The sequence below is a fragment of the Grammomys surdaster genome, unplaced genomic scaffold (assembly GCF_004785775.1).
Source record: "Grammomys surdaster isolate TR1022 unplaced genomic scaffold, NIH_TR_1.0 126189, whole genome shotgun sequence".
Classification (NCBI taxonomy): Eukaryota; Metazoa; Chordata; class Mammalia; order Rodentia; family Muridae; genus Grammomys; species Grammomys surdaster.
In genome coordinates, this window is record NW_021620995.1 from 4049396 (window position 1) to 4075297 (window position 25902).

Sequence of the window (25902 nt, forward strand, 5' to 3'; positions counted from 1 at the left end):
TTGGAGACCAGACTGCCAAGGCTGCGCTGTCTGTGCACTGGAGGGCAGCAGAGCCAGGGCTGCTCTGTCTGTGCAGTGGAGTGAGTAAAGGACTGGAAAAGCAAGCACACTTAAGTGGCAGCAGAGTGGGGTCTTTGAGCTGTCCAGAGTGACTGGGAACTAAGTGCCCAAGGTTTCCTGGTAAACAGAAACTACTTCAGGAGATCTGGTTAGAACACTGTCTCCAGTACTGCCATTTTGTGTGTGGGAGTGCTGCTTTAGACCTAACTACAGAAGGGGAGGTTCTTTCCTGATCCTTTTCTGTTTGATGTTCTAAAAGTCTTCTGTAACTGGCTTGCTGTTTCTGGGGGAGTTTCTGTTAAGATTCTTTTGAAAATGTTTTCTATGACATTAGAATTAGGTTTTCCCTCCTTTGATGCTCACTTAGCCATAGGCTGTTTCTTGTCAGTGTCATGGGTGTCATGGAGGTTCCACGTATGCTCTCCTGATTGACCTTTGTGCTTCCTTCATTGCTCCAGTTCTCCCATCCGGTCTTCAGGCTCAGATGGTCTGTTTTCTCCTTAACCCACTGGGCCTTCAGTGTGACTCATTGCTTCTACCTCCAGCACTCCACAGTGGGTTTTCCTCAGTAATTCTTTTTCTTCCTTGGATCATATTTCATATTCTGTATCATCTTCCTCAGTTCAGCCCTTTATTTGTTTTTGTTCTTAACCAGAGCTTCTTTTGGATTTCTTTGAACATATTTAAAATCACTCCTGAATTCTCTGGGACTGTCCAACTCACTTTCACTCTTTGTCATTGTTGGTTGTCTGATGGATAGGTTTTGAAGTTGTGATGCTTTGGTTTTCTTGTGTTCCTGTGATGAGAAAACGTGACTGATTGGTTGGGAAATTTTTAAAAATTATTTGCTTTTTCAATTTAAGTGTTTGTAATGCTCAAGTGGGACTTAGATGTATTTGGAGTGTGTAGTTCAGACAATAATAGTTCTGCAGTTGAGGAACTTGGAATATATGGTGTGAGCTCTATTAATCCAGGAGTAGAGTATTAACTATGAGAACCACTGTTGTAGTGGTAGTTATTACCACTGTACAAATGTTAACCTAGCCGATTAATAACAGCGGCCTCCTTGACTTTAATAACTAATGGATAAATAACTGTTTAATAATGTTATAGCATGGAATCTACTGAGGTTTTACTTAGTAAGATTAGATTGGCAGGGAAGAAGAGGTTGAGATAAGCATTATTTCTACTTTAGAAAGAAAAAGTAACTGAGGAGGGTAAGTATTTGGGAGGGAAGGTGGAGATACTGTTAGACCCTACCAATTTCAGAGGTTGTTACAGCTGTGGAAGGGTATAGCTAGCAATTAAAATTTAGGAGGGAAGAAAGAGAAAGAGATTTAGGAGTAAGAGAGGAAATACAAGTGATTTGGAGGAAAGATACAATAAAAAATGCCTTGTAGTAGACTGAGTGAAGGAACATACACAGAATTGTAGAACCTAACAGCAATATGCAGACAAAAGCATAACTATCATGAGACATATATGCATGATGGGATTAAATGAAAGAACTTTAGAAATAAAAGGAATACTTACAGAGTAAACTGCTGGTACAGCTGTTCTGTGTGAGTTGGAAAGTCATGTTCCAGCGTCCCTTGCCTCTAGCAGGTTCCTTTTGGTACTGTGGAAGGGTAGGCGGAAACTCTTACTCTTTGCAGTCTCAGTGTATTTAGTGGTACTTGTGTGATTATCAATGATTTATTTTATTATTATTATTATTATTATTATTATTATTTTTAGATTTCGTATCTCTGTTGTGCTCACAGTAGCTTGGATAATTGTAAGTTAGTTACTTTTTCTTCATGTTTCAGCAGGAATTTATGTATTCAATTTCCAATTTGATATCTACATATCATCATATCATATAGGAGCTAGTGACTCAGTGTGGCAGCAAATAATCACTATAGTTCAGAGACATGCCCCTGCCAACCCTCTTCCCCCACTCCCCAAGAAACCAAAACACAAAACTGCAATAAAAGTCCCATGAAGACATTTAATTCAGAGACAAGGCTCTTGCTTCATTGTCACATAGTTCCTGTGTTTTGGTTGATAGAGCCCCTGTTAATTCAGAGGATGGTTTCATTCTCTTTTCTCACTGACATTTTAAAGCGTACCTGCTGTCAGTATGTACTAATAGACTCGGGCCTGTTATTTTAGAAGTTCAAGTTTCAGTTCACACTTAAGTGGACATTGATTATCTCAGTGAGTGGAGTTATGGACATTATTTGCAGGTGTGATTGTGTTTGTTTCTTTCCCATGCTGTACAAAATGGCATAAAAGATACCTTCTACTTTCACCTGAAAAGGTTAGCTGTGACTGTTCACTATTAGAGAAATAGTCAGTGTTACACCACATCTCAAAGGAGGAGCTCAGGAGTGAGCAGAAGGAGCTCTGTGAATAGCGTAAATAAGCTCTTCTGTGGTGCTCAGAGTGGAGCTGCCCATGTGAGAACAAAAACATGACGGCCAAAAATGAGATGAGACAGTAACTGCCTCCTGTCCTCACCCAAGCAGCTAAAGCTGAGTAATGGCTGCCTTCTAGCAGGGCCCCTGCAGTGCGCACATTTCTGCTGGCCAGTAGACCTATGGATTGTACCAGCTTCAGAGAATATAGATCAGGCAAGCTGGCTTTGTTTCAACCATCCTGGTTATAATGGGTGTTCATGAGTCCCACTATCTGGATGTAACAAATGAGGTTGAAACAATAGCCTGTCCTTTATCCTGGTTTTCTGCCCATTTAGATGTTTTCAGGGTTTGGTCATGTCTGTCTCTGAGCCTGAGGTGATGGCTCTTGTGGTAGTGACCCTTACATAGGCTTTGCCACGCTGTAATTTGCCATCTAACTGGGAGTTTACTGCTAATTTTAAATGCTTAATTTTTGAAGTTAAATAAAATGCTTGCGATTGGCAATTAAGTGACACTAATAATTTTACTAGTTTTTGTGTGGGCACTCTTGTACATGATACAAGCATGGTGGTCGGGGACAGCTTGTGAGAGTCTGCTCTCTTCTTATACCGCATGGGTGACAGGGATCAGACTAGAGTTATCAGGACTTTCTGGAAGCACATTGTCTAACTGAGCCGTCTTGCAAACTCAGGAAGCATTTAAAAACAATCTCTGTTTTTCTTTTGTTTTCTTTTTGAGATTAAAGTATAATGACATCGTTTTTCCTTTTCTCCTTTCTCTAAACCTTCCCATATACCCTTCCTTGTTCTCTTCCAAATAAATGGTCACTATTTTCATTAATTATTGTTACATACATATGTGTGTATGCATATACTTTCTTTTTTTCTTAGATATTTTATTTATTTACATTTCAGATGTTATCCCCTTTCCCCATTCCACACCCCTTCTCAGAAGCCCTCTATCCCATCCTCCCTCCTCCTGCTTCTATGAGGGTGTGCCCCCATCCACCCACTCACTCCCACCTCCCTGCTCTCAATTCCCTCACACTGGGACATCCAGCCTTCATGGGACCAAGGACCTCCTCTCCCACCTATGCCCAACAAGGCCATCCTCCCCTACATAGACAGCTGGAGCCATGGTTCCCTCCCTATGTGCTTCCAGCTTGTGGTTTAGACCCTGGGAGCTCTGGTTGGCTGTTATTGTTGCTCTCCACATGGGGCCACAAACCCTTTCAGCTCCTTCAGTCTTCTCTCTAACTCCTCCATTGAGAACCCCATTATCAGTTCAATGGCTAGCTGAGAGCATCTGCCTCTGTATATGTCAGGCTCTGGCAGAGCCTCTAAGGAGACAGCTGTATCAGGCTCCTGTCAGCATGCATTTCTTGGCATCCACAACAACATTTGCCTTTGGTGACTGCACATGGGATGGATACCCAGATGGGACAGTCTTCAAATGACCCCTCCTTCAGTTTCTGTCTCACACTTTGTCTCCATCTTTGTTCCCTTGAATATTTTGTTCCTCCTTCTAAGAAGGACCAAAGCACCCACATTTTGGTCTTCCTTCTTCATGAGCTTCATGTGGTCTGTGAGTTGTATCTTGCATATTGAGAGCTTTTGGGCTAATATCCACTTATCAGTGGGTGCATACCATGTACGTTCTTTTTTGACTGGGTTACCTCACTTAGGATGATATTTTCTAGTTCCATCCATTTGCCTAAAAATTTCATGAATTCATTGGTTTTTAATAGCTGAGTAATAGTCCATTGTGTAAATGTACCACATTTTCTGTATCCATTCCTCTGTTGGAGGACATTTGGGTTCTTTCCAGCTTCTGGCTATTATTAATAAGGCTGCTATGAACTATGCTATAGTAGAGCATGTGTCCTTGTTATATGTTGGAGCATCTTCTCGGTATATGTTCAGGAGTGGTGTAGCTGGGACCTCATGTAATGCTATGTCCAATTTTCTGAGGAACTGCCTGACTGATTTCCAGAGTGTTTGTACCAGCTTGCAATCCCACCAACAATGGAGGAATGTTCTTCTTTCTACACATTCTCGCTAGCATCTATTATCACCTGAGTTTTTGATCTTAGCCATTCTGACTGGTGTGATGTGGAATCTCAGGGTTGTTTTGATTTGCATTTCCTTGATGACTGAGGAGGTTGAACATTTTTTTTAGGTGCTTCTCAGCCATTCAAGTTTTCTCAGTTGAAAATTCTTTGTTAAGCTCTATACCCCATTTTTTAATAGGCTTATTTGGTTGTCTGGAGTCTTAATTTCTTGAGCTCTTTGTAATTATTGGATATTAACCCTCTATTGGATATAGGATTGGTAAAGATCTTTTCCCAATCCGTTGGTTGCCGTTTTGTCCTATTGACAGTGTCCTTTGCTTTACAGAATTGCTTTGCAATTTTATGAGGTCCCATTTGTCAATTCTTGATCTTAGAGCATAAGCCATTGGTGTTCTGTTCAGGAACTTTTCCCCAGTGCCCAAGTATTTGAGGCGCTTCCCCACCTTCTCTTCTATTAATTTCAGTGTATCTGGTTTCATGTCAATATCCTTTATCCACTTGAACTTGAGCTTTGTACAAGGAGATAAGAATGGATTGATTTACATTCTTCTACATGTTGACCTCCAGTTGAACCAGCACCATTTGTTGAAAATGCTGTCCTTTTTTCCACTGGACAGTTTTAGCTCCTTTGTCAAAGATCAAGTGACCATAGGTGTGTGGATTCATTTCTGGGTCTTCAATTCTATTCCATTGATCTTCCTGCCTGTTTCTGTACCAATAACATGCAGTTTTTTTTTTTTTTGTTTGTTTTGTTTTTAATCACTATTGCTCTGTAGTACAGCTTGAGGTCAGGGATGGTGATTCCTCAAGAAGTTCTTTTATTGTTGAGAATATTTTTGCTATCCTGGATTTTTTGTTATTCCAAATGAATTTGCAAACTGCTCTTTCTATCTCTATGAAGAATTGAGTTGGAATTTTGATGGGGATTGCATTGAATCTGTAGATTGCTTTTGGCAAGATGGCCATTTTTACTATATTGGTCCTGTCGATCCATGAGCGTGGGAGATCTTTCCATCTTCAATTTCTTTCTTCAGAGACTTGAAGTTCTTGTAATACACATCTTTCACTTGCTTGGTTAGAGTCACACCAAGGTATTTTATATTATTTGTGACTATTGTGAAGGATGTCATTCCCTTAATTTCCTTCTCAGCCTGTTTATCCTTTGAGTAGAGGAAGGCTACTGATTTGTTTGAGTTAATTTTATATCCAGCCACTTTGCTGAAGTTGTTTATCAGGTTTAGGAGTCTGGTGGAAGTTTTGGGGTCATTTAAGTATGCTATCATATCATCTGCAAATAGTGATATTTTTACTTCTTCCTTTCCTACTTGTATCCCTTTGACTTCCTTTTTTTGTCTAATTGCTCTGGCTAGGACTTCGGGCACTATATTGAATAGGTAGGGAGAGAGTAGGCAACGTTGTCTAGTCCCTGATTTTAGTGGGATTGCTTCAAGTTTCTCTCCATTTAGTTGGCTACTGACTTGCTGTATATTGCTTTTACTATGTTTAGGTATAGGCCTTGAATTCCTGATCTTACCAGGACTTTTACCATGAAGGGATGTCAAATGCTTTTGTCAAATGCTTTCTCAACATCTAGTGAGATGATCATGTAGGTTTTTTCTTTGAGTTTGTTTATATTGTGGATTACGTTGATGGATTTTTGTATATTGAACCATCCCTGCATTCTTGGGATAAAGCCTACTTGATCATGATGGATGATTGTTTTGATGTGTTCTTGGATTCGGTTTGTGAGAATTTTATTGAGTATTTTTGCATTGATATTCATAAGGGAGATTGGTCTGAAGTTTTCTTTCTTTGTTGTGTCTTTTTATGGTTTAGGTATGAGTGTAATTGTGGCTTCATAGAACAAACTGGGTAGTGTTCCTTCTGTTTCTATTTTGTGGAATAGTTTGAAGAGAATTGGTATTAGGTCTTCTTGAAGGTCTGATATGATTCTGCACTAAAACCATCTGGTCCTGGGCTTTGTTTTTTTTTTTTTTTTGTTTTTGTTTTTTGTTTTTTTGTTTTGGTGGGGAGACTTTTAATGACTGCTGCTATTTCTTTAGGGATTATGGGACTGTTTAGATGGTTTATCTGCTCCTGGTTTAACTTTGGTACCTGGTATCTGTCTAGAAAATTGACCATTTCATTCAGATTTTTCAGTTTTGTTGAGTGTAGGCTTTTGTAGTAGGATCTAATGATTTACTGAATTTCCTCAGTTTCTGTTGTTATGTCTCCCTTTTTAGTTCTGATTTTATTAATTTGGATACCGTCTCTGTGCGCTCTGGTTAGTCTGGCTAAAGGTTGATCTATCTTGTTGATTTTCTCAAAAGACCAGCTCCTGGTTTTGTTGATATTTTGTATAGTTCTTTTTGTTTCTATTTGTTTGATTTTAGCCCTGAGTTTGATAATTTCCTGCTGTCTACTCCTCTTGGGTGTATTTGCTTGTTCTAGAGCTTTAAGGTTTGTTGTCAAGTTGTTAGTGTGTGCTCTCTCCAGTTTCTTTTTGTAGGCACTTAGAGGTATGAGTTTTCCTCATACACTGCCTTTGTTGTGTCCCATAAGTTTTGGTATGACGAGGCTTCATTTTCATTAAATTATAAAAAGTCTTTAGTTTCTTTCTTTATTTCTTCCTTGACCAAGTCATCATTGAGTAGAGTGTTGTTTAGTTTCCACATGTATGTGGGCTTTCCATTGTTATTGTTATTTTTGAAGATCAGCCTTAGTCCGTGGTAATCTGATAGGCTGGATAGGATTATTTCAATCTTTTTATATCTGTTGAGGCCATTTTTTTTTGTGACCAATTATGTGGTCTGTTTTGGAGAAGGTACCATGAGGTGCTGAGAAAAAAGTATATTCTTTTGTTTTAGAATAAAATGTCCTATAGATATTTGTTAAATCCATTTGGTTCATAACTTTTGTTAGTTTCACTGTATCTCTGTTTAGTTTCTATTTTCCATGATCTGTCCATTGCTGAGAGTGGGGTGTTGAAGTCCCCCACTGTTATTGTGTGAGGTGCAATGTGTGCTTTGAGCTTTAGTAAGGTTTCTTTTATGTATGTGGGTGCCCTTGTATTTGGAGCATAGATGTTCAGAATTGAGAGTTCATCTTGGTAAATTTTTCCTTTGATGAGTTTGAAGTGTCCTTCCTTGTGTTTTTTGATAATTTTTGGTTGAAAGTTGATTTTATTTGATATTAGAATGGCTACTTCAGCTTGTTTCTTGGGACCATTTGCTTGGAAAATTGTTTTCCAGTCTTTTACTGTGAGGTAATTTCTGTCTTTGTCTCTGAGGTGTGTTTCCTTTATGCAGCAAAGTGTTGGGTCCTGTTTACATATCCAGTCTGTTAGCCTATGTCTTTTTATTGGGGAATTGAATCCATTGATGTTAAGAGTTATTAAGGAAAAGTGGTTGTTTCTTTCTGTTATTTTTGTTGTTAGAGGTGGAATTATGTTTGTGTGGCTATCTTCATCTGAATTTGTTGGAAGATTACTTTCTTGCCTTTTCTAGTGTGTAATCTCCCTCCTTGTGTTGGAATTTTCCATCTATTATCCTTTGTAAGGCTAGACTTGTAGAAAGATACTGTGTAAATTTGGTTTTGTCATGGGATATCTTGATTTTTTCCATCTATGGTAATTGAGAGTTTTGTTGAGTCTAGTAGCCTGCCTGGCTGGCATTTATGTTCTCTCATATGACATCTGTCTTGGATCTTCTGGCTTTTATAGTCTCTGGTGAGAAGTCTGGTGTAATTCTTATAGGTCTGCCTTTATATGTTACTTGACCTTTTTTCCCTTACTGCTTTTAATATTCTTTCTTTGTTTTGTGCATTTGATGTTTTGATTATTATGTGATGGGAGGAATTTCTTTTCTGGTCTAGTCTATTTGGAGTTCTGTAGGCTTCTTGTATGTTCATGGACATCTCCTTCTTTAGGTTAGGGAAGTTTTCTTCTATTATTTGGTTCAAGATATTTACTGGCCCTTTAAGTTGGGGATCTTCTCTCTCATCTATACCTATTATCCTTAGGTTTGGTCTTCTCATTGTGTCCTGGATTTCCTGGATGTTTTGGATTAGGAGCTTTTTGCGTTTTGCATTTTCTTTTACAGCTGTATCAATGTTTTCCATGATATCTTCTGCACATGAGATTCTCTCTTCTATCTCTTGTATTCTGTTGGTGATGCTTGCATCTATGACTTGTGATCTCTTTCCTAGGTTTTCTATCTCCCAGGTAGTCTCCCTTTGTGATTTCCTTATTGTTTCTACTTCCTTTTTTATATCCTGGATAGTTTTGTTTAATTCTTTCACCTGTTTAGTTGTGTTTTCTTGTAATTTTTAAGGGATTTTTGTGTTTCCTTTTTAAGGACTTCTACCTGTTTACCTCTGTTCTCCTGTATTTCTTTAAGGGAGTTATTCATGTCCTCCTTAAAGTCCTCTATTGTCATCATGAGAAGTGATTTTAAATCTGAATCTTGCTTTTTTGATGTGATGGAGTATTCAGTACTTGCTATGGTGAGAGAACTGGGTTCTGATAATGCCAGGTAACCTTGGTTTCTGTTGCGTATTTTCTTGTGCTTGCCTTTCACCATTTGGTTATCTCTAGTCCTACCTGCACTCACTGTCTCTGACTGTTGCCTGTGTCTCCTGTTATCTTGCTTGTGTCAGAACTCCTCAGAATCCAGCTGTCTCTGTGATCCTGAGATCCTGGGTGAAAGAGCGCCTGGGACTCAGGCTGCCTCTGGGATTCTGAAATCCTATGATCCTGGGCGTGATTGAGTTCCTGGAAGCCCTGCTTCCTCTGGGTATTGTGGGATTGGGTGCAGAGCTATTATCCTGGGCGTGTTAGAGCTCCTGGGAGTCCAGGTTCCCCAGCTTCTCTGAGTGCAGTGGATTCTCCAGGATGGGGCAGGATATGGTGTCTTCACGAGAGGAGACCTGCTAGGAGTCTGCCTCAGCAAAAAGAACAGAGAGGGGTGGAAGGGGAGTGGTATTTGGGAGAGCAAGGTTTTGGTGGGTGATGGGTCCTCAGTGCTCCCAGCTGCAGTTCTGGGGCATAGGGTTGTCGGATAGAGTTCTCTGAGTACAGTGGTTACTCTAGGAAGGGTCAGGATATGGTGTCTTCATGGGAGCAGACCAGCTAGGAGTGCGTATATATACTTAAATGCATAAATATAAACTGCTCAGTCTGTATAATGTTACTTGTATGTTTGTTTTCAGCACTGACTATTTGGTACTGAATGACCAATCAGTTTGCTCTTCCCTGGAGAAGACAATTCCAAGGAGACTTTTGTTCATTTTTTTTTTTTTAACCATTTTGAAAAATTTGTAAGCAGATCTCATATTGTGGCATTTCTACTGAAATTAAGACAGAGCATCACATGGAATTCAGTGGCTTTTCTCACAAATCATATGGATAATTTCATTTTTATACAATATCCCATAAGGGTACATATATATATATTTGCCAGAATAGCATACAGACTAGAATGTATTGCTCTTAGTATTAAATAGAAAATAAAGCTGGATATTATAAAATTTTGCTTAATATTAAGTTTAGATAATATTAAGGTGTTTATTTTATTTTAACAGGTATCTTTCAGATGAAGGCATTGAAGCTTGTACAAGCTCTCCTGGGAAAGTCAATATAAATGACATCATCCTGATTGCTCTCAATGTAGGTTACGTTTATTAACTTTAATTAGACATTCTTTAAATTTAGAGATATAGCAATAAAAATACATCATAAACTATATTTTATGATAAGTAAATAACATAGAGGAAATCTTTAATTTTTGTCCCTTTTAGGTTATAGAGATGTTTGCTGAATTTAATCACCTAATATTAGCTAACTGTAAATACCATATGCAATACAGTGAGAAGGAAAAGTTCACTCATTGTAGAATCCATATTTTTAGTAGTTTTATAATAGTAAGAACTGACAGTTCTTTAAAACAGTTTTCCCTTTGGTTTGCATTAGATTAGCTGTAGCCTTAATTTATTTTAAAACATTATTTATTTTATCTCATGTGTATGAGTATTTTGCTTGCCTGTATAAGTGTGTACCTGGTGCCCTGGGAAGTCAGTGAGGTTGCTGCACCTCACATGCTTGTGAGCCACCGTATGAGTGCTGGTCACGATCTCAACGATTGAGCCCCTGCTCCACCCTCGCTATCTCCTGTTTAGATGTTTCCTTTATGTTCAGGTTTTTGTGTTGGAAAGGGCAAGTCTTACTGTTTTCATTTGTAAAGTAGGAAAATAAAAACATTGAGAAATTGCATTAAAATCTTGCATGAATTTTAGGTTCAAATATTTGAATTATTCAGAAAAATTAAGTGTAGTCTTAATTTGTTGAGCACTATTAGTGTTTAGTAAGTATAAAACACAGTCTGTTATCTCTCTTGAGGTCCATATTCTATAGAATGACCTTCCACATACGTGATCTTAGGTTTTCATTTTGAAGACAGCCCCCCATAGTCCTGAAGAGCCCCCCACTTTGTATATAGACTGTTTAGACTGGTCACAAGTCAGGATGCTACTGTAACCTTTGTAAGCAGTCTCTATGCTTTAGGTTTTGTCTGTGATGGTTTGTGAGTTACACATATTTCTGCTTTTTCAGAGCTGTTTCTTCACCATTTTCTCTCGCTGTAGTTTACGTAAGCAGGGAGATATCCCAGCGGCTCCAATCCCCGTTGTTTCCTTTGCTTTGCTGTATTATGAGTGTCAGAGCTGGTGGAGTAATTGATTTTCATTGCTCTGAATGTTAAGATTATATGGGACTTGGAATTATATGGGATTATATGGGTTATTAAAACGTATACTGGTTTATTGTAGTCCAGAGCTATCATAGGATATTTGGATTATGGCATTAATTTTCAATAAGACATAATGATGTAATTTGTTGGGGATTTTAGTGGAGAAGAGTGACTAAGGTGGAAGAGTAGCAGAAATACGATGCTTCTGCCTCTTACTGTTTGTTTACTGGAGCAATGCACAGATGCCACTAAATGATTTGAAAATAGTGACTCTATATTTTATAACTAGTTAAAGATGTTTGCTTAGTTTTTGTTCTGCAAACCTGAAGTAATGTCTTTTGATCATAAGCCTGAATTTAGTTTTACTTTTCTATAATTCTATTTTAATAATAAAATATTTATTTTAGACAGATTTGAGAACAATTGGCAAGAAGTTCCTTCCCAGTGACATCAACGGTGGAAAGGTAGAAAAGGTAAAGAGGAGGCTCACTCGCTCTGCTGACACCATGACAAGTCTGAGTGTGCACTAAGTCACCTGACACACAGGGTGCACAGGCTCACAGGCTCACTCGCTCTGCTGACACCATGACAAGTCCAAGTGTGCACTAAGTCACCTGACACACAGGCTGCACGGGCTCACAGGCTCACTTGCTCTGCTGACACCAGGACAAGTCCGAGTGTGCACTGAGTTACCGGACACACAGGCTGCACGGGCTCACACTTAGGATGCTGTTTCACGTCACATGTTGAACATTATTAAAAGCAAAATTCTGGTGATTTTAATTGTTAAAAACTTCATTCAGAAATTATGAATATGGTTTATTAGCTTGGCATGTAACTCTTGTCGCTTTTTTTTTTTTTTGGTTTTTCGAGACAGAGTTTCTTTGTGTAGCCCTGGCTGTCCTGGAACTCACTCTGTAGACCAGGCTGGCCTCGAACTCAGAAATCTGCCTGCCTCTCTCTTGTGGCATTATTAAAGTGTCCGACAAGTCCTCTTTCCTGTTTGGGCTTTAGTTTCCCTTGTAACCGTTACTAATTTACTCAGCACTTTATGGATGTAAAAGCGTACGGTTGTGAAGTTATTTGTTTGGTGGAGATGCATGTTTGTGTTTGTTGCCATTGTGTACTTCACATACAGCTGTTCTTACGGATCTTCTCAGTGGCCTCATTTTTAAATGCAGAAACACCTTTTAAAACTATTCAGTTAGGGATGAAATTTCCTTCACATTTCTGTTTAGTTGTTTTTTAAATTTGAAAATAAATGTATAATATTTCAGTAAAGAATTTAAACGATGCTATTGGTCTTGTATTGTTAGTTTACTTTGTTGGCTGTGTTATAGTCTACACTGTTTTCTTTATATCCCCCAGAGCGAGTGGAGAGCAGGTGGTTACTCTCCTTCCTCTCTAATTCTTTGTACATTTGTCACTGCCACAGATTTTTCCCCCATCTATCTTTTGCCTATTGTTAATTTCAAGTATCATTTTCTGATTTTTAGTGTGTTTTTACAAAGTCCACTCCAGTTTGTTCCCATTTTTTACCTTTTGTTACAGAAATAGTTGTTCTCAGATATAGTTTTCTACTGTGTTTGGCTTGCTCTCTGAACTGTCCTTACCCCTGCCTGAGTTTTTAGTCCATAGCATGAAGATGAAACCTGATTATTTGCATTTTGATCCTTCTTAGGAGCTGTTGGCCTTGGGTGGTAACATCCTTTGGAAAAAGCCCACGTTATAATGCAGGTTGAGTGGTGGCTATGGATAGCTCTGATGGACAGTGATTACGTGACAGTCCATGCATGTCTCCATACTAGCTGGGTTAAGACAATGAGAATTTTCTGTAGTAGTGTCTTACTGTTTGCCTTTTGTCGCTGTGTCCTTAAGATTCAGAGCTCACCTTCTGCTGCCTTGAGACATCCAGCAGATGGAGACTTTCTTTGTCTTGGCCACTTTCTGAGCTCAGATTTGTGTCTAAAGTTGTATGCAGTGTTTTTTAAAGGGTTCCTTTGAAGGCAATTGATAATAATAAACAAAACTTTGTAATGTGGACTCTTCTGTGATACGTATTATCACTGAAAACATGCTTAAATGTGATGCTAATTTATACATAGAATGAATAGATTAAAGACTCCCTTTTTGTATAAATTGGAATTTCTAGGTATTTCTTTTTCTGTTCTTCCTCTTTGCTTATATTTTCCCTTTTACTAGCTGCTGCTGAGACCAAATACAATTCCTCTCACAGCAGGAAAGAAAAGGTTTTGAAAACAGGCTTAATAGAAATAGAGCTGATACATAGATTGTATTCATTTTGTTGGCCATTAGTTAGAACTCCACATACTATATTTAAATGCATCTGTATTTAGGCTAAATATTCAAGAGATATACTTTTAGTTTGAATTGAAGATTAATGCCACTCACTATACTTTATTTGTGCCTTTATTACAAAGATTTACTGCCTAGCATTTCATCATATTAGTAGTGCCTCTTTGTTATAATGGTACAGTCTACCGCTAAATTACATATGTTACAGTTCTAGTTTAAAATAAGCTTTATCTTAATCTTTAAGTAAGCTATAGGACTATATTTGTAAGTATGGTATTTTAATTACAAATCTGTCACTTACTTTGCTGTGTAAATTATTATATAAAGTATACTTAATAGAAATTGCTAGATCATTCTTTTTATGTTCTGTTATTGGTTATATTTTTCACCCGCAGCTTCTGACATGAAGTGTAGTTGCTGAATTTTAAGATGATGCTCTCTAGTTTCCCTTTTTTTATTAAGAAAGGAAGAAAGGTTGGTAAGGGAGGTGAGAAGCGGAAAAGAGAATGAGAGGGGAACAGAGCAAGCTAGATTTCATGGTTAGTGCTCATACAACAGATGTGGAGAACAACTTCCCAATATTTCAACCAACATTAAAAAGAAACCTTACAGTGTATGTCTTAAGAGGTGGGAAAGCCATGAGTCAGATTAGGAGAGTATGATTGGACCAGTAACAGACCAGCAAGACACTAGTACAGCCATTGGCTTTACCCAAACCATATTACTCTAATTTTTAAATTTAGTGATTCTTGGCAAGTTACTTAATCTTTCTAGAGGTTAATATTTATATTATTAAAGTATTATTTCCTTATGCCGTTGAAGTATTAAATGATACTGAGCTTGAAATGTTCAATGTAGTAACTTCACTTGGTGACATTGTCATATTACTAGCCATTCAGAATGGTATGTTTGTCTCTGAAATCTAAAAGTGCATAAATGCTAATTACCTCTGCTGGGTTGTTTGTTACTAAGCTCTCCAGAAGAATTCAGTGAAATAAGCAAGCAAATGGCAAATGACTCATCTTTATTGTCTGGATTTAGTCCTTGAGCCAGACTAATGTTTGTGATAGGATCAAAGATGGCCTGAAGCCATGTTCTGACTGATTCTACTTACTGAGTTCCCAGTCTGTGATGCCCCCATTTCAGAGAGAGACACTTGAGGATTGGAGAAAATTTCCCAAGTAGTTAGGAGCTAGAAGGAGAGGTGACCATCATCTTTGTAGGAGCTTCCTCCATTTGTTGTGTATGATTTATTTTGAAAAAGCCTCCCCTAAGTCTTCCCCAGCTCCTTTGGAAGCTAAGACACTAGGCCGGAGGCTTTTCAGTGTTCTGGAGCCTCTCTAGACAGATCAGTAATTCTCTTTGGAGGTAGATGGGAGGAAGCTACAGTTCATCTCCCAAAAGGCCGACGACTGTGCTGTTGCTGTGCTGATTAGTGAGACCAAGATAACACCATTTTCATGATTTGGTAATTTTAGATTAGAAAGAAAATGAAGAGCTAGTAGACTTGTGATCAGGAAAGAAAGATGGTAGGTCTGTAGTTTACTATGGAATTAATCTCATTTCAAGATGTCTTGGCCTTCAGAAAGATACTGTCTTTTGGATTTTGCAACTGAGGGTCTTAGTTATTGCTATTATCACTGATTATTTTGGGAGAATATAGAATTGTAAAAAGTGGCATTACTTTATTAGTAATTATTATGATATTTTCCCTGAGGGCCTTTCCCTTCTCACTCTCTCTGTAGCACTGTTTTGAAGTTTTTATGTACCATGTGTTTGACCATGATTTCATAGATCTTAGGTAGAGACTTGAAGTGGGGAGACGGTAGACAGAGGTTTTTCTCCAGGTTTCCCAGTCCAGTCTACCTGTTCCATTGGTTTCCCCCCACTCAGCCTCTGAATGTTGGAGACTCTGTGTGTGTTGTGTTTGGTGTGTTGTGTGTGTGTGAGAGAGACCCGGAAAAGTAGGCAGGCAGGCAGAGACAGAGATAGGGAGAGAGGTGGGGGAAATGGAGGGAGAGAAAGAATATGTTATATCTCACACACCTTCTTTTCAGAGATTTTTTTTTTAAGAGCAAGGTTTCTGTTTCTTAAATATTCTGAAGTCTTGGGACAGCTAGTAGCGTACAATCTGGAGACCATGGGAAATAGTCATAATGTAAATGCAGTATAATTATTTAATGTTTTTCTCTGTTTAATTTAAATTTTTTGTTATTTTCATAGATGTTTAAAACAAAGTAGGCTTGGTAATTGTAGGCTATAGCCTAGTTTGAAAGCTTTGTGTTCAGTCCAGTTACTTGAGGACTTTTGCACGTTGTGGAAGAAGCCTAACAGCAAATGTGTCAGATTGTTTAGTGAAACGGGAGAGTAACAGGTACTAAGTAACAATGTTCAGTTAGGTGAACCAAGGAGTATATTGTGGTTCCTTACAGAAGTATCTGAGAGGGTGAGCAAGTGTTGGCTCAAAGGCAGTGGCGTCTTGGAAGTGTCCACCCCAGCACGGTGAGCATGCTATCCACATGCCCTACAGGTGGCTCAGCAGGTTGGAGAATGTTCTCCAAGCACCTGGACATCATTCAGAGAAGTGGGGACTCAGAGCAGCCTCTCCCAGGCAGTTTACTGCCTCCCCAACCTAGGGAGGGCCTCAATAATCTTAGTCTCAGCACTGCACACTTGGTGGTTTACCTGGAGTTTCCTGAACTGGCCTCGAAGATGCAAAGTTTCAACCTGAAAAAAACTGATACACTGCAGTCATGTTCCAGAGTTATTTCTTTTTAAATTGTAAGTCCTGGTACTGACAGTTGCCTATGACTTTTTCAAAAGTGAAGCGGATTTAATGCTTCATTTTTGCAAGCTGAAGTGACTGGTTTGGAGCTGCAGCAATACCAACGTGAGCCACAAGATGGCTGCCTAGCCTTAAAATTCAGAAGGAACCAACCTAGTTCTCAAGTTTAGAGGGTGAATATTTTTAAAGAAAAAAAAAAAAAAGAAACAACAGGTAAAAGGTTCAGGTTTTAATTGAAAGCTGTTTTCTTTCTACTTTGCTAATGTAGTCTGTCGTAAATAATAGCTTATTAGTATTCCATTTGGTGAGTGAGTTATTAAAATTAAGCATGTTTTTGTATTTTTCAGTAAAATGAATACAATTAGGAATTTGTGTTTTATTTACTAGGGTTTAGTAATGCAATTTCTTACTGTCTTGGTCTGAATCCTTCTAAGTGTAGACAGATACATTCTGAAAACTAAAATAGCAGTAACGACAATGAAACCTTAAAAAGTAAGTTCTGCAGCTGGAGTGGGGACTGTCTCCAGAGCTGCTGTCTGTGGTGTGGGATATGTTCTTCCACTAGCTGGGCTGCCTTGTCTGGCCTCAGTGAGAGAGGAACTGCCTCGCAGAGACTTGAAGTGTCAAGGTGGGGGGATACCCAGGGCCTTACCTGCTCAGAGGAGAAAAGGAGAAGGGATGGGGGGAAGCATTGTGGGAGGGGGTGTCCAGGAGGGGAGCAGTGAACAGGAGATGTAAAGTGAATAAGTAAAAAATAAATAAAATCAAAATAAAAGTAAGTTCTGTCAAGAGCAGGAGAAGTCCAAGAGTGGGGCCTCCACGTGCTCCCTCCTGGGTCAGTTGCTGTAACTACTCAGTGCAGTGGAGGCTCGTTTGTTTATAACTGTTGCTTTTGTTGCTCAGGAATTTCAAGGTTGGGAAATTATTCAAGATATTGTTTGTTTGTTTGTTTGTTTTTTATTTTTCGAGGCACGGTTTCTCTGTGTATCCCCTGACTCAGAGATTCACCCGCCTCTACTGGGATTAAAGGCATGCACCACCATGCCTAGCTTCAAGATTTTTTTTTTTTTTTGCAGGCTTTAACATTTCTAAAGGATAAACATTTTATAGTCATATAGTAAATATGCTACCACATTATAATCTATATATTTTCTTTGTGTTATTACATTACTATCATTATCTTCACTTAAATGACTTTCCTGTATGTTCATATGTATATTCTGTATGGTCACTTTCTATATGCTCTGTAAGTGTGGCCTTTGACCTTCTTGACCTTTCCGTCTCCATCTTTGGAACATCAAGTCTTAACTTGTTTAGAGCTTGTTTTCAGCAAAACCTTCTTTTGTTCTCTTTTTGAGGCTTTGTTTGAGGATCTTCTCTGACTAACATTAAATAATGGGTCTTTATTATCAGTACAGTCTGTGGAAAACCACTAAAGCAGAAACTACCACCGTGAATTCAGCCTTTGTTGCTGCAGCACCCAAATGTCCTTCAGCTATAGGCAACCTACCACATTGTCTGTAGTCTCCAACTCAAGTGCAGCATCACTCCTAATCTTCTGACCTCTTGAGTGCAGTTAGGCGTTAAAGAATGAGATTCTTTAGCTGTAGAAGTTGCAGTAGAAAACCAGCATGCTTGGGTGAGACAGCTCCATGTTTGCATCTGTTTCTGTGTCACAGCCGCTGCTGACTACCTCTGGCACAGCAGTTCTTTCCCTGGGCTGTCAGGTATATTTACATGAAGATAGAGAGCAATCCTGATGGACTGTGTGATTCAACAGGTGAATTCAACAATGTCTATAAAGCTCCTGCCTTGCTCCTGGTATATTCTTTACATGTTAATTAACTTATTAACTATAGCATTGGAAAATCATTTTTGTTTATTTTATTCTTACTGTTGTTTGAGAGAGGTTTGCCACATATACCAGAACAGCTTGAAACTTGCTGTGCAGCTGAGGGTGTCTTCATCTTTGTGATCCTCAGGGCCTTAGTGTCCCAGGTGCTAGTGTTACAGGTGTGCTTTTTGTTCAGGGGTATTTATCTTATTATTTATTTTGTATTTATAGGTGTTTTGTCTGCATATATGTCTGTGCACCTCATATGTACCTAGGACCTATAGAGGGCAGAGAGTGGTAGATCTTCAGGAATGGAGGTTACAGATGGTTTTTAGCCACTGTGTGGGTGCTAGGAATTAAACCAGGTCCTCTGAAAGAGCAGTCAGAGCACTTAACTACTGAGCCATCTTCCTAACACTCAGAAATATTTTTTTATTTAAGCAAATAAAAAATTACATTTATTCATTTATTTACTTAATAGGTGTGTGTGTGTGTGTGTGTGTGTGTGTGTGTGTGTGTGTGTGTGTGTATGTGTATGTGTAGGTCAAAGGACAGCTTTTAGGAGTTGGTTCTCTTTTACCATGTAGGCTTTAGGACTTGAACTCAGATCTTCATGCTTCATGGCAAGTACCTTTCTCACGTAGCCATTTCAATGACTCTATAGCAGTTTTGAGTGTATATTTATGCAACATGGAAGAGACAAAGAGCTTTATAGATGAAATTTTATGTCATAAGTACATGTAAAAGGGCAGGCTATCTGAGCTCAGGTGCAGGGGATGTAGCTTTTCTTTCTAGACTCTTGGCTTTCAACTATGGAACGAGTAGTGAATGGAATAATAATAACATAGTGGAGGCATGTTTGAAATCGTAGAGTACCGTGTACATGGGCTGGAACTATGGCTCAACAGTTAATGCTTTTGCAGAGGACTCGAGTTTGGTTCTCAACACCCATGTGAGGTGATTGACAACCACCTGTAACTCCAGCTCCCTGGATCTGATACCTGCTGTTGGCCTCTATTAGCACCTGTATATGTGTGCAATTGCATGTAGGCAAACACATGTACACAAAATAAAAATAAATCCTTGGGGGAAAAAAACCGTACAGTACATATACTCTGTATACACACATACCTGTGGTAAGGTTTTAAAATATGTATGTATATTATATATGTATATATAGTATATATATTTAGTAGATATACATAAAGCTATACATATCTATTCAATATTATTTTTATTTTAAAATAGAATATGCTGTTTTTATAATGTGAGTTTTAAGAAATTGGGCCTAATCAAACTTTTTGACTGATAATTATGCATGGAAGATACATGTGTTTGATGTTTGTGATTACTAGAACCTATAGTCTCTGAGTTTGGGGAGGTTTTTATTCTAAGATACTTAGAGAGGGGAGAAAGCAGACAGATGTCCCAACTTTTTCTTGGTGTGCAGCTGCACCATGCCGTTGTCTCAGCCTTGCTTAGTGGTGGCAGGTGGACAGAAGATTGCGTTTCTGCTGTAGCTGCAGCAGCAGCACTGGGCTGTGTCCTGAGCCAGGGAAGTGATGAGCTCAAAGCCCAGGACAAGATGCGTGCTGTGTGCAGGACCAGTGTACTCTGATGCTCATGGTGCTGGCTGCTGCACATCTCTTCTTGCTGTAGACTGTAGCTGTAGCTAGCTGGTTGTTGATATTGGCAAAGGAAATTGCCAAATAGTTTTAAGGGTGACTTTTCCATTGTTGTCTCTCTTAGAAATGATTTTACTAACACTTTTGGCGTCAGTCTTGCTCTGTGGTATGACTTTGAATGTATTTGTTCTGTGTAGGTTGAGGATTTAGCTTTTCAATTAAGAAATTTCACTGACCAGATATTAATTCTAAGACATAAATTATTTAAAATATTGATGTGTGTACATTTAGGGACCTTTGATGTTTAGTATTAAAGTAGGTACCCCTGAAGCTTCTTCTGAGGTAGACGCTAGAATATCTGATTGGTTTCCCCCTTCCCACACTAAGAAACAATTGTATGAATCCTGTGTTTGTTCGTTGAATTTAAGTACATTTTGTTTGCATATGCAATTATAGTAAATATGTGTCAATCCCTTTGATGGCTATTTTATCAGTTTTGAAAATAGATACTATTTCTAAGAAGCAGCATATAATAAGAGATGAACTCGGGCTGAATTAGTGCACGATAGTGTTATGCCAGTGTTCCTTTTATAATATGATGCCATATTACTTTACAAAGAGTTGCATCATTTCTATTGCTTTCAGTAGAGTATACAGGATCTATTTGAAAGGTACCTTTATGACACTTGAAATTACCAATTTTTTTCTAAACTTCGTGGTTGTAAAATACAGTATCGTTCCTTAGGTTATTATTTTTTCTCCCAATAAATTTTAGAATCAAATTATTAAATCTCTTAAAGTGTGCTAGAATTTTTAGTGAAGCTGCAGATCAGCCCAACGACAGTTGACATCTTTATAGGATATGATGTGATGCTACCAATCAAATGCTAGTAAACTGCCCATCTGAAGAGAGGAAAGAGCCTCAGTATGGAGCGTTTACCACTCTCTGTAGTTTAATAAGTCTGTGTTAAACTATAGCATGAAACCACTGAACCTAGAGTTTGGAAGAAACACACAGAATAAATTCTTGTGTGTCAGCCCAAGATGTCTAGTTTCATGGCCTCCAGCCACACATGTAACAACACACATGTAACACACACATGTAACACACAGTCTTACACACAGGTATCATTTTAAGTTTAGGTTCTATACTTGAGAGAAAATGTTGTAATTTTCTTTCTGAGTCTGGCTTACTTTGTTTAACATGATTTCCAGTTGCATTAGTTTTTCTGTGAACACCATGATTACACTTCCTTTACAGCTGCATACAATTCCATTGTGATGTGTACTGCATTTTCTTTATCTGTTTATTGTTGTTGGACAACAACAATAGGCCGGTTGCATTTCCTACCTGTTATAAATACAGCAGCTATACACATTCTTATGAAAGCATCCTTTTGCTGTGCTGACTTAGGACACATACCCGAGTGGAGTGAGTGGCGGTGTCCTGTTTTCAGGTTTTTGAGGAACCTCCATATTGATTTCCACTGTGGTTGCACAAGTTACATTCCCATCAGCACTGAGTAAGTGTGTTCCTTTCCCCTTCTAGCCTCACCAGCGTTTGTTGTATTTGATTTCCTGATAATAAATAAAAGAATTTGAGATTCTTGACATGAATCTCAAAGTAGTTATAATTTGGGTTTCCCTCAGAAAAGTTCATCAGAATATTTAAAAAAATAGTTAATGAGTACTTTTGGGCCATTTGTGTTTCTTTGTTTCCTGGATGGCTAATGCTGTTTAATAGTTTTTCAGGTATTGATTGGCCATTGTAGTTTTCCTTTGGGAATCGTCTATTTAGTTCATTAGGCCATTTATTTATGATCTTTTTTTGGTGTTTAATTTTGGTGGTTATATACATGTGTGCATATGTATGTAACCAATGTCTGACGCTCAGGTGACAATCTTGTTTCCCTTTGTTGATCATCTCTTCACTCTGGGGATTATTAGTTTTGTTCTGCAGAAGCTCCTAGAGGTCACGCAGTCAGTCCACCTGTCAACTCTGAGGATTATTTCCTGTGCTATTGGTGTCCTCTTCAGAAAAGTCTTCAAGTTGTCTCAGTTGTTTCTTTAGCGGCTTCCGACTTTATGTTTTATGTTAAGGTCTTTGATCTGTTTTCATTGATTTTTTTTTTTAACAGAGAGTTGGATTCAGAGATGGTTTCCCATCAACTTTTGTTTTAGAGCTTGTCATTTCTCTAGTTTACGTTTTAACAATTTGTAAAAATAAGTAGGTATCTGTATCTGTTGCTATGTGGGCTTATCTCTGGGTCCTCTGGTTTACTCCATAAGTGTGCATGTCTGTGTCTGTGTCTCTGTCTCTGTCTCTGTGTCTGTGTCTCTGTGTCTGTGTGTCTGTGACTGTGTGTCTGTCTCTGTGTGTCTGTGTCTGTGTGTCTGTCTCTGTGTCTGTCTGTGTCTGTGGGTCTGTGTGTCTGTGTGTCTGTGTCTGTGAGTCTGTGTGTCTGTGTGTCTGTGTCTGTGTCTGTGTGTCTGTGTGTCTGTGTCTGTGTGCCTGTGCCTGTGCCTGTGCCACTTTGTTGTCCTTACTGCTGTTTTGTTTTACTGTGGCTATGTAATATAATTTGGGGTTAAACATTGGACTATCTTTAGTATGTTGTAGTTTATCGGTCTATGCATATTTTGAATTCTATATATCTCTTGCATTTGATTGTCTATTTGTTGCCCTACATTTTGGGGAAATGTCTTTTGTAATTTCACAAAACAGATTCTTTATGCCTTTAGTATTAATCTTAGCTCTATCTATGGATTCTTAAGTTTGGTTTCTCGATCATATGGAATAGCTGCCCTTTATAACAGTCTCTGTGTAGAAGTCAGATGTCAACTTTTCGGAGATCTTTCCTTGTACCATGTGGGGTCCCAGGATTGAACTCAGGTCTTTAGGCTTGGCAGCAAGCACCTTTACCCATTGGGCCAGAAGCTGCCTTTGTAAGTGGCTTCTGTTGTCTTCTACAGCAGGGAAGTGCCCTGCTGCTGCTCTGCCTGTGTACTCTGAGAGACTGTCCTTACCTCTGCTCCTTCCCAGTGTTCTGCCACTGCCTTTGTGGATTTCTGAGGCATTTCTGTCCCCTTGTAGTAACTCTCATTTTCTTTTATTTTAACTTTCTTTCTTTCTTTCTTTTACTGGCTCTCTTAGAAGCCCCCTCTGGTCAACGTCTTTCCCAGAAACAGTATTTTCCTTTCATAGCTAAAGCTTAGATGAAAGGCTAGACTAGATAAAACTGAATGTGTGACATTGTTGTCCTGGTTAGCATTGAGCAGTAGATTCCAGTTTAGAGACTTGCATGCTTGGGAATTAATGTGTAACTGTTTGCCAATTTTATTTCTTTTCTGAAAATATGTATTCATTTTTTTATGTACAGAAATACTTACTTGAAAAACTTTAATTTTAAAATAGCTCTTCTCCCTAAACTGTAATGCCAACTTAAATATTTATTTTGTGGAAATTTTTATTTCTATTAAATTTCATTTTTCCTACATGTAAGCAAATTAAACTGTCTTTCCCCAGTTTCTCTATCAGTATATTATTATATAAAACTTTTAGCTTTGTAGCTAATTACTCCATTGATTTATTTTGTACTTTGAATGAAAGTTGGCAGGAGAGAACATTTTTTCTCTCCTTTGTCATAGAGATAGATTTTTTCTCTCCTTTGTCATCAGATTTAATATCATTTTCAAAAGAAAGTATAGAAATAAGTGAAACACGCTCCTTGAACTTTATGTGTCTTACACTTTGGAGTGTTGTAAAGTTCATGTTTGAATAGGAAGCATTCCTTTGAACTACTGCCATACATTGATGTCCTTTAAAATACTATCATGTTGTCTGTCTCCTGTGAAAGGGGAGGGAGCAGGATTTATCTGAACTATTTAGAACACAGGAACAGGATTTATATGAACTATTTAGAACACATAAGACTAAAGATGTGACCTCTGACCTTTTATTCAAAACCAGAACTGCTTTCTTAGTGCTTTTGTGCTTTGGAATTATCTGAAAGTGGATTTGAAAAGTTGTCTTTCTGCAGGCCTCTTGAAATTTTACCTTTGTGAGTTAACAAAGTGATTTCAGTCTTGACTTTAATTGAAACTATTTCTATAAGTCTTAATAAATAACCATTAAAGATAGGAAAATTGTATAATTGAAAGCAGAGCAGTGATTAACAAATGACTTTTGTTCTCTTGTGTGTGACAGCTTGAAGGTCCATGTGTTTTACAAATTCAGAAGGTCCGCAATGTTGCTGCACCAAAGGATAACGAGGAATCACAAGCTGCGCCAAGGATGCTTCGTGTGCAGATGACTGATGGGCACACAAGTTGTACGGCAGTAGAATTCAGTTATATTTCAAAAATAAGGTGACTCATGTAACTTGTTAAGAGACTCTAAGGGTGCTTTTCAAACCCAATTTCATTGTCAGAACTTGAAAAAGTAGAAATGGAGTCTTAAGTGAATGCTGTACTTTTCCATAAGAAATTTCTGGGATTTTCATGTCTATTTTGTCTAAATGACAGAGATGAAGTTAGTTACTCTTTATTCTGTGTTAACTATAAAACAAATTAAGATATATGTGCATGATTTTTTTTTCCAGAAAATCTTTGGTTATTCACTGTTTATAACATATTAGAATATCTTTAAATACATTTTTTTTCCTAACATATTAGCAGCTTACTGTACATATTGTTATTACACTATTTAAGATTCTAGCCAGGTTTGTAGGCTAATATACTTTCTGAGGAGATAATGACAGCTAAAGAGGTTTGTGGCTGGCGTCCTTCTTTGTAAGAAGGAATTCTTTAAGGAGCAACCTTGCAAACTCTTATTTTGTTTAACAATATGTTTTTTGTTAAACAAAACTTTTTGTTAAAAAATGTTTAAAGATATTTTTATTAAATCATTGAGCACTTAATATAAATGTATTTTAATAATTTTCTCCCCTTCCCCAGCTCCTCCTAAATCCACTACAACTCCTTACCCATGCTGATTGCCTGGAATTGGCAAAAACTTTTTTTTAGTATAATTGTGTTGCTGATAGTTACTGCTGATCTTGGAGATGGGTCATTGACCACAGAGCTCTATAAGGGGAGGTTAGGCAAGACTGTTTGTGACTATTCATCATCAGTTTTGAGTTATGACTAGGAATGTTAAGCCTATGAGGGTCAGAACAATTTTAATGGCTTTGTTGAGATAGGATTGATAACACGCAATGATATACGTATCAGGCATACCTAATGCACAGAACAGTATCTATATCTACTCTGTATGTCTTCTTTGAAGTTTGAGGACAAGGCATATTCTTACTTCTTTTCACTAATGATTTTTATCAGCTATCTTTTAAGAGGCTGTGGTATTAATACTCACTGATTTGATGTTGCATGTATCAGCATGTGATGAATTTCATGAGCCTTAAAAATGTGAATAATGAAGCCATTGCAGAATAATTTTCTAATTCATCCCAAGTGTTTCATGGAAGACTATTTTAGGAGTCCTATTTGCAGAGCTTTTCCTTTTGCTGTATGTGGGAAGAGATGGAGTAGGATTTATATCTGTGCTTTTACTTTAGAACAAACCTGCATGATGAAGTAAATTTTATCCTGAGTTTCCTTTAACAAAGTTGGTGGGAAGATAAGCATCTTGTCTCTGGTTTTTGTGCAAGGATTTGTGATGCAAGGTCTACCAAGCATCTGATTAACATTGGCCTTTCCTAGAACAGTCTCATTACAGTTAATGCTCATGACTTCCAAGTCAGTGTGTAAGAGTCTTTATAAAGTTATTGAATAGCTAATTCTTGTGTTCAGATGGCTAACATGGCTAGATGACTAACAAAAGGATTTTTATAGATTACTATGGCTCATAAATGTGATACATTTCTATGTTTATTATTGGTTAAATATATTTTTATATTAAAATTTAATTTAATAATGACATATTTTTGTCCTGCATAGCAAAACCTTATAAAAAAGAAAGGGAGGGATTGTGTTCATATATGGGTGAGTTGAAAGTACTTTTCTGGCTGGAAAGATGGCTCAGTGGTTAAAAGCACTGAATGGTCTTCC

At 38.0% G+C, this 25902-nt stretch overlaps 1 protein-coding gene across 4 annotated transcripts in view; it reads left to right on the top strand.

Moving 5' to 3' along the window:
• Window positions 1-25902, top strand: part of Tdrd3 (tudor domain containing 3) — a 125695-nt gene that overhangs the window by 31911 nt on the left and 67882 nt on the right. For 2 of the 4 annotated variants that reach the window (XM_028758327.1, XM_028758328.1), the window contains exons 2-4: window positions 10114-10198; window positions 11684-11749; window positions 24044-24204. In XM_028758327.1, coding sequence (XP_028614160.1) covers window positions 10114-10198; window positions 11684-11749; window positions 24044-24204 — 312 coding nt within the window. Of the gene's footprint in view, window positions 1-10113; window positions 10199-11683; window positions 11750-21245; window positions 21360-24043; window positions 24205-25902 lie in introns of those variants that run through there. The other 2 variants (XM_028758329.1, XM_028758330.1) reach the window with 2 other exon arrangements.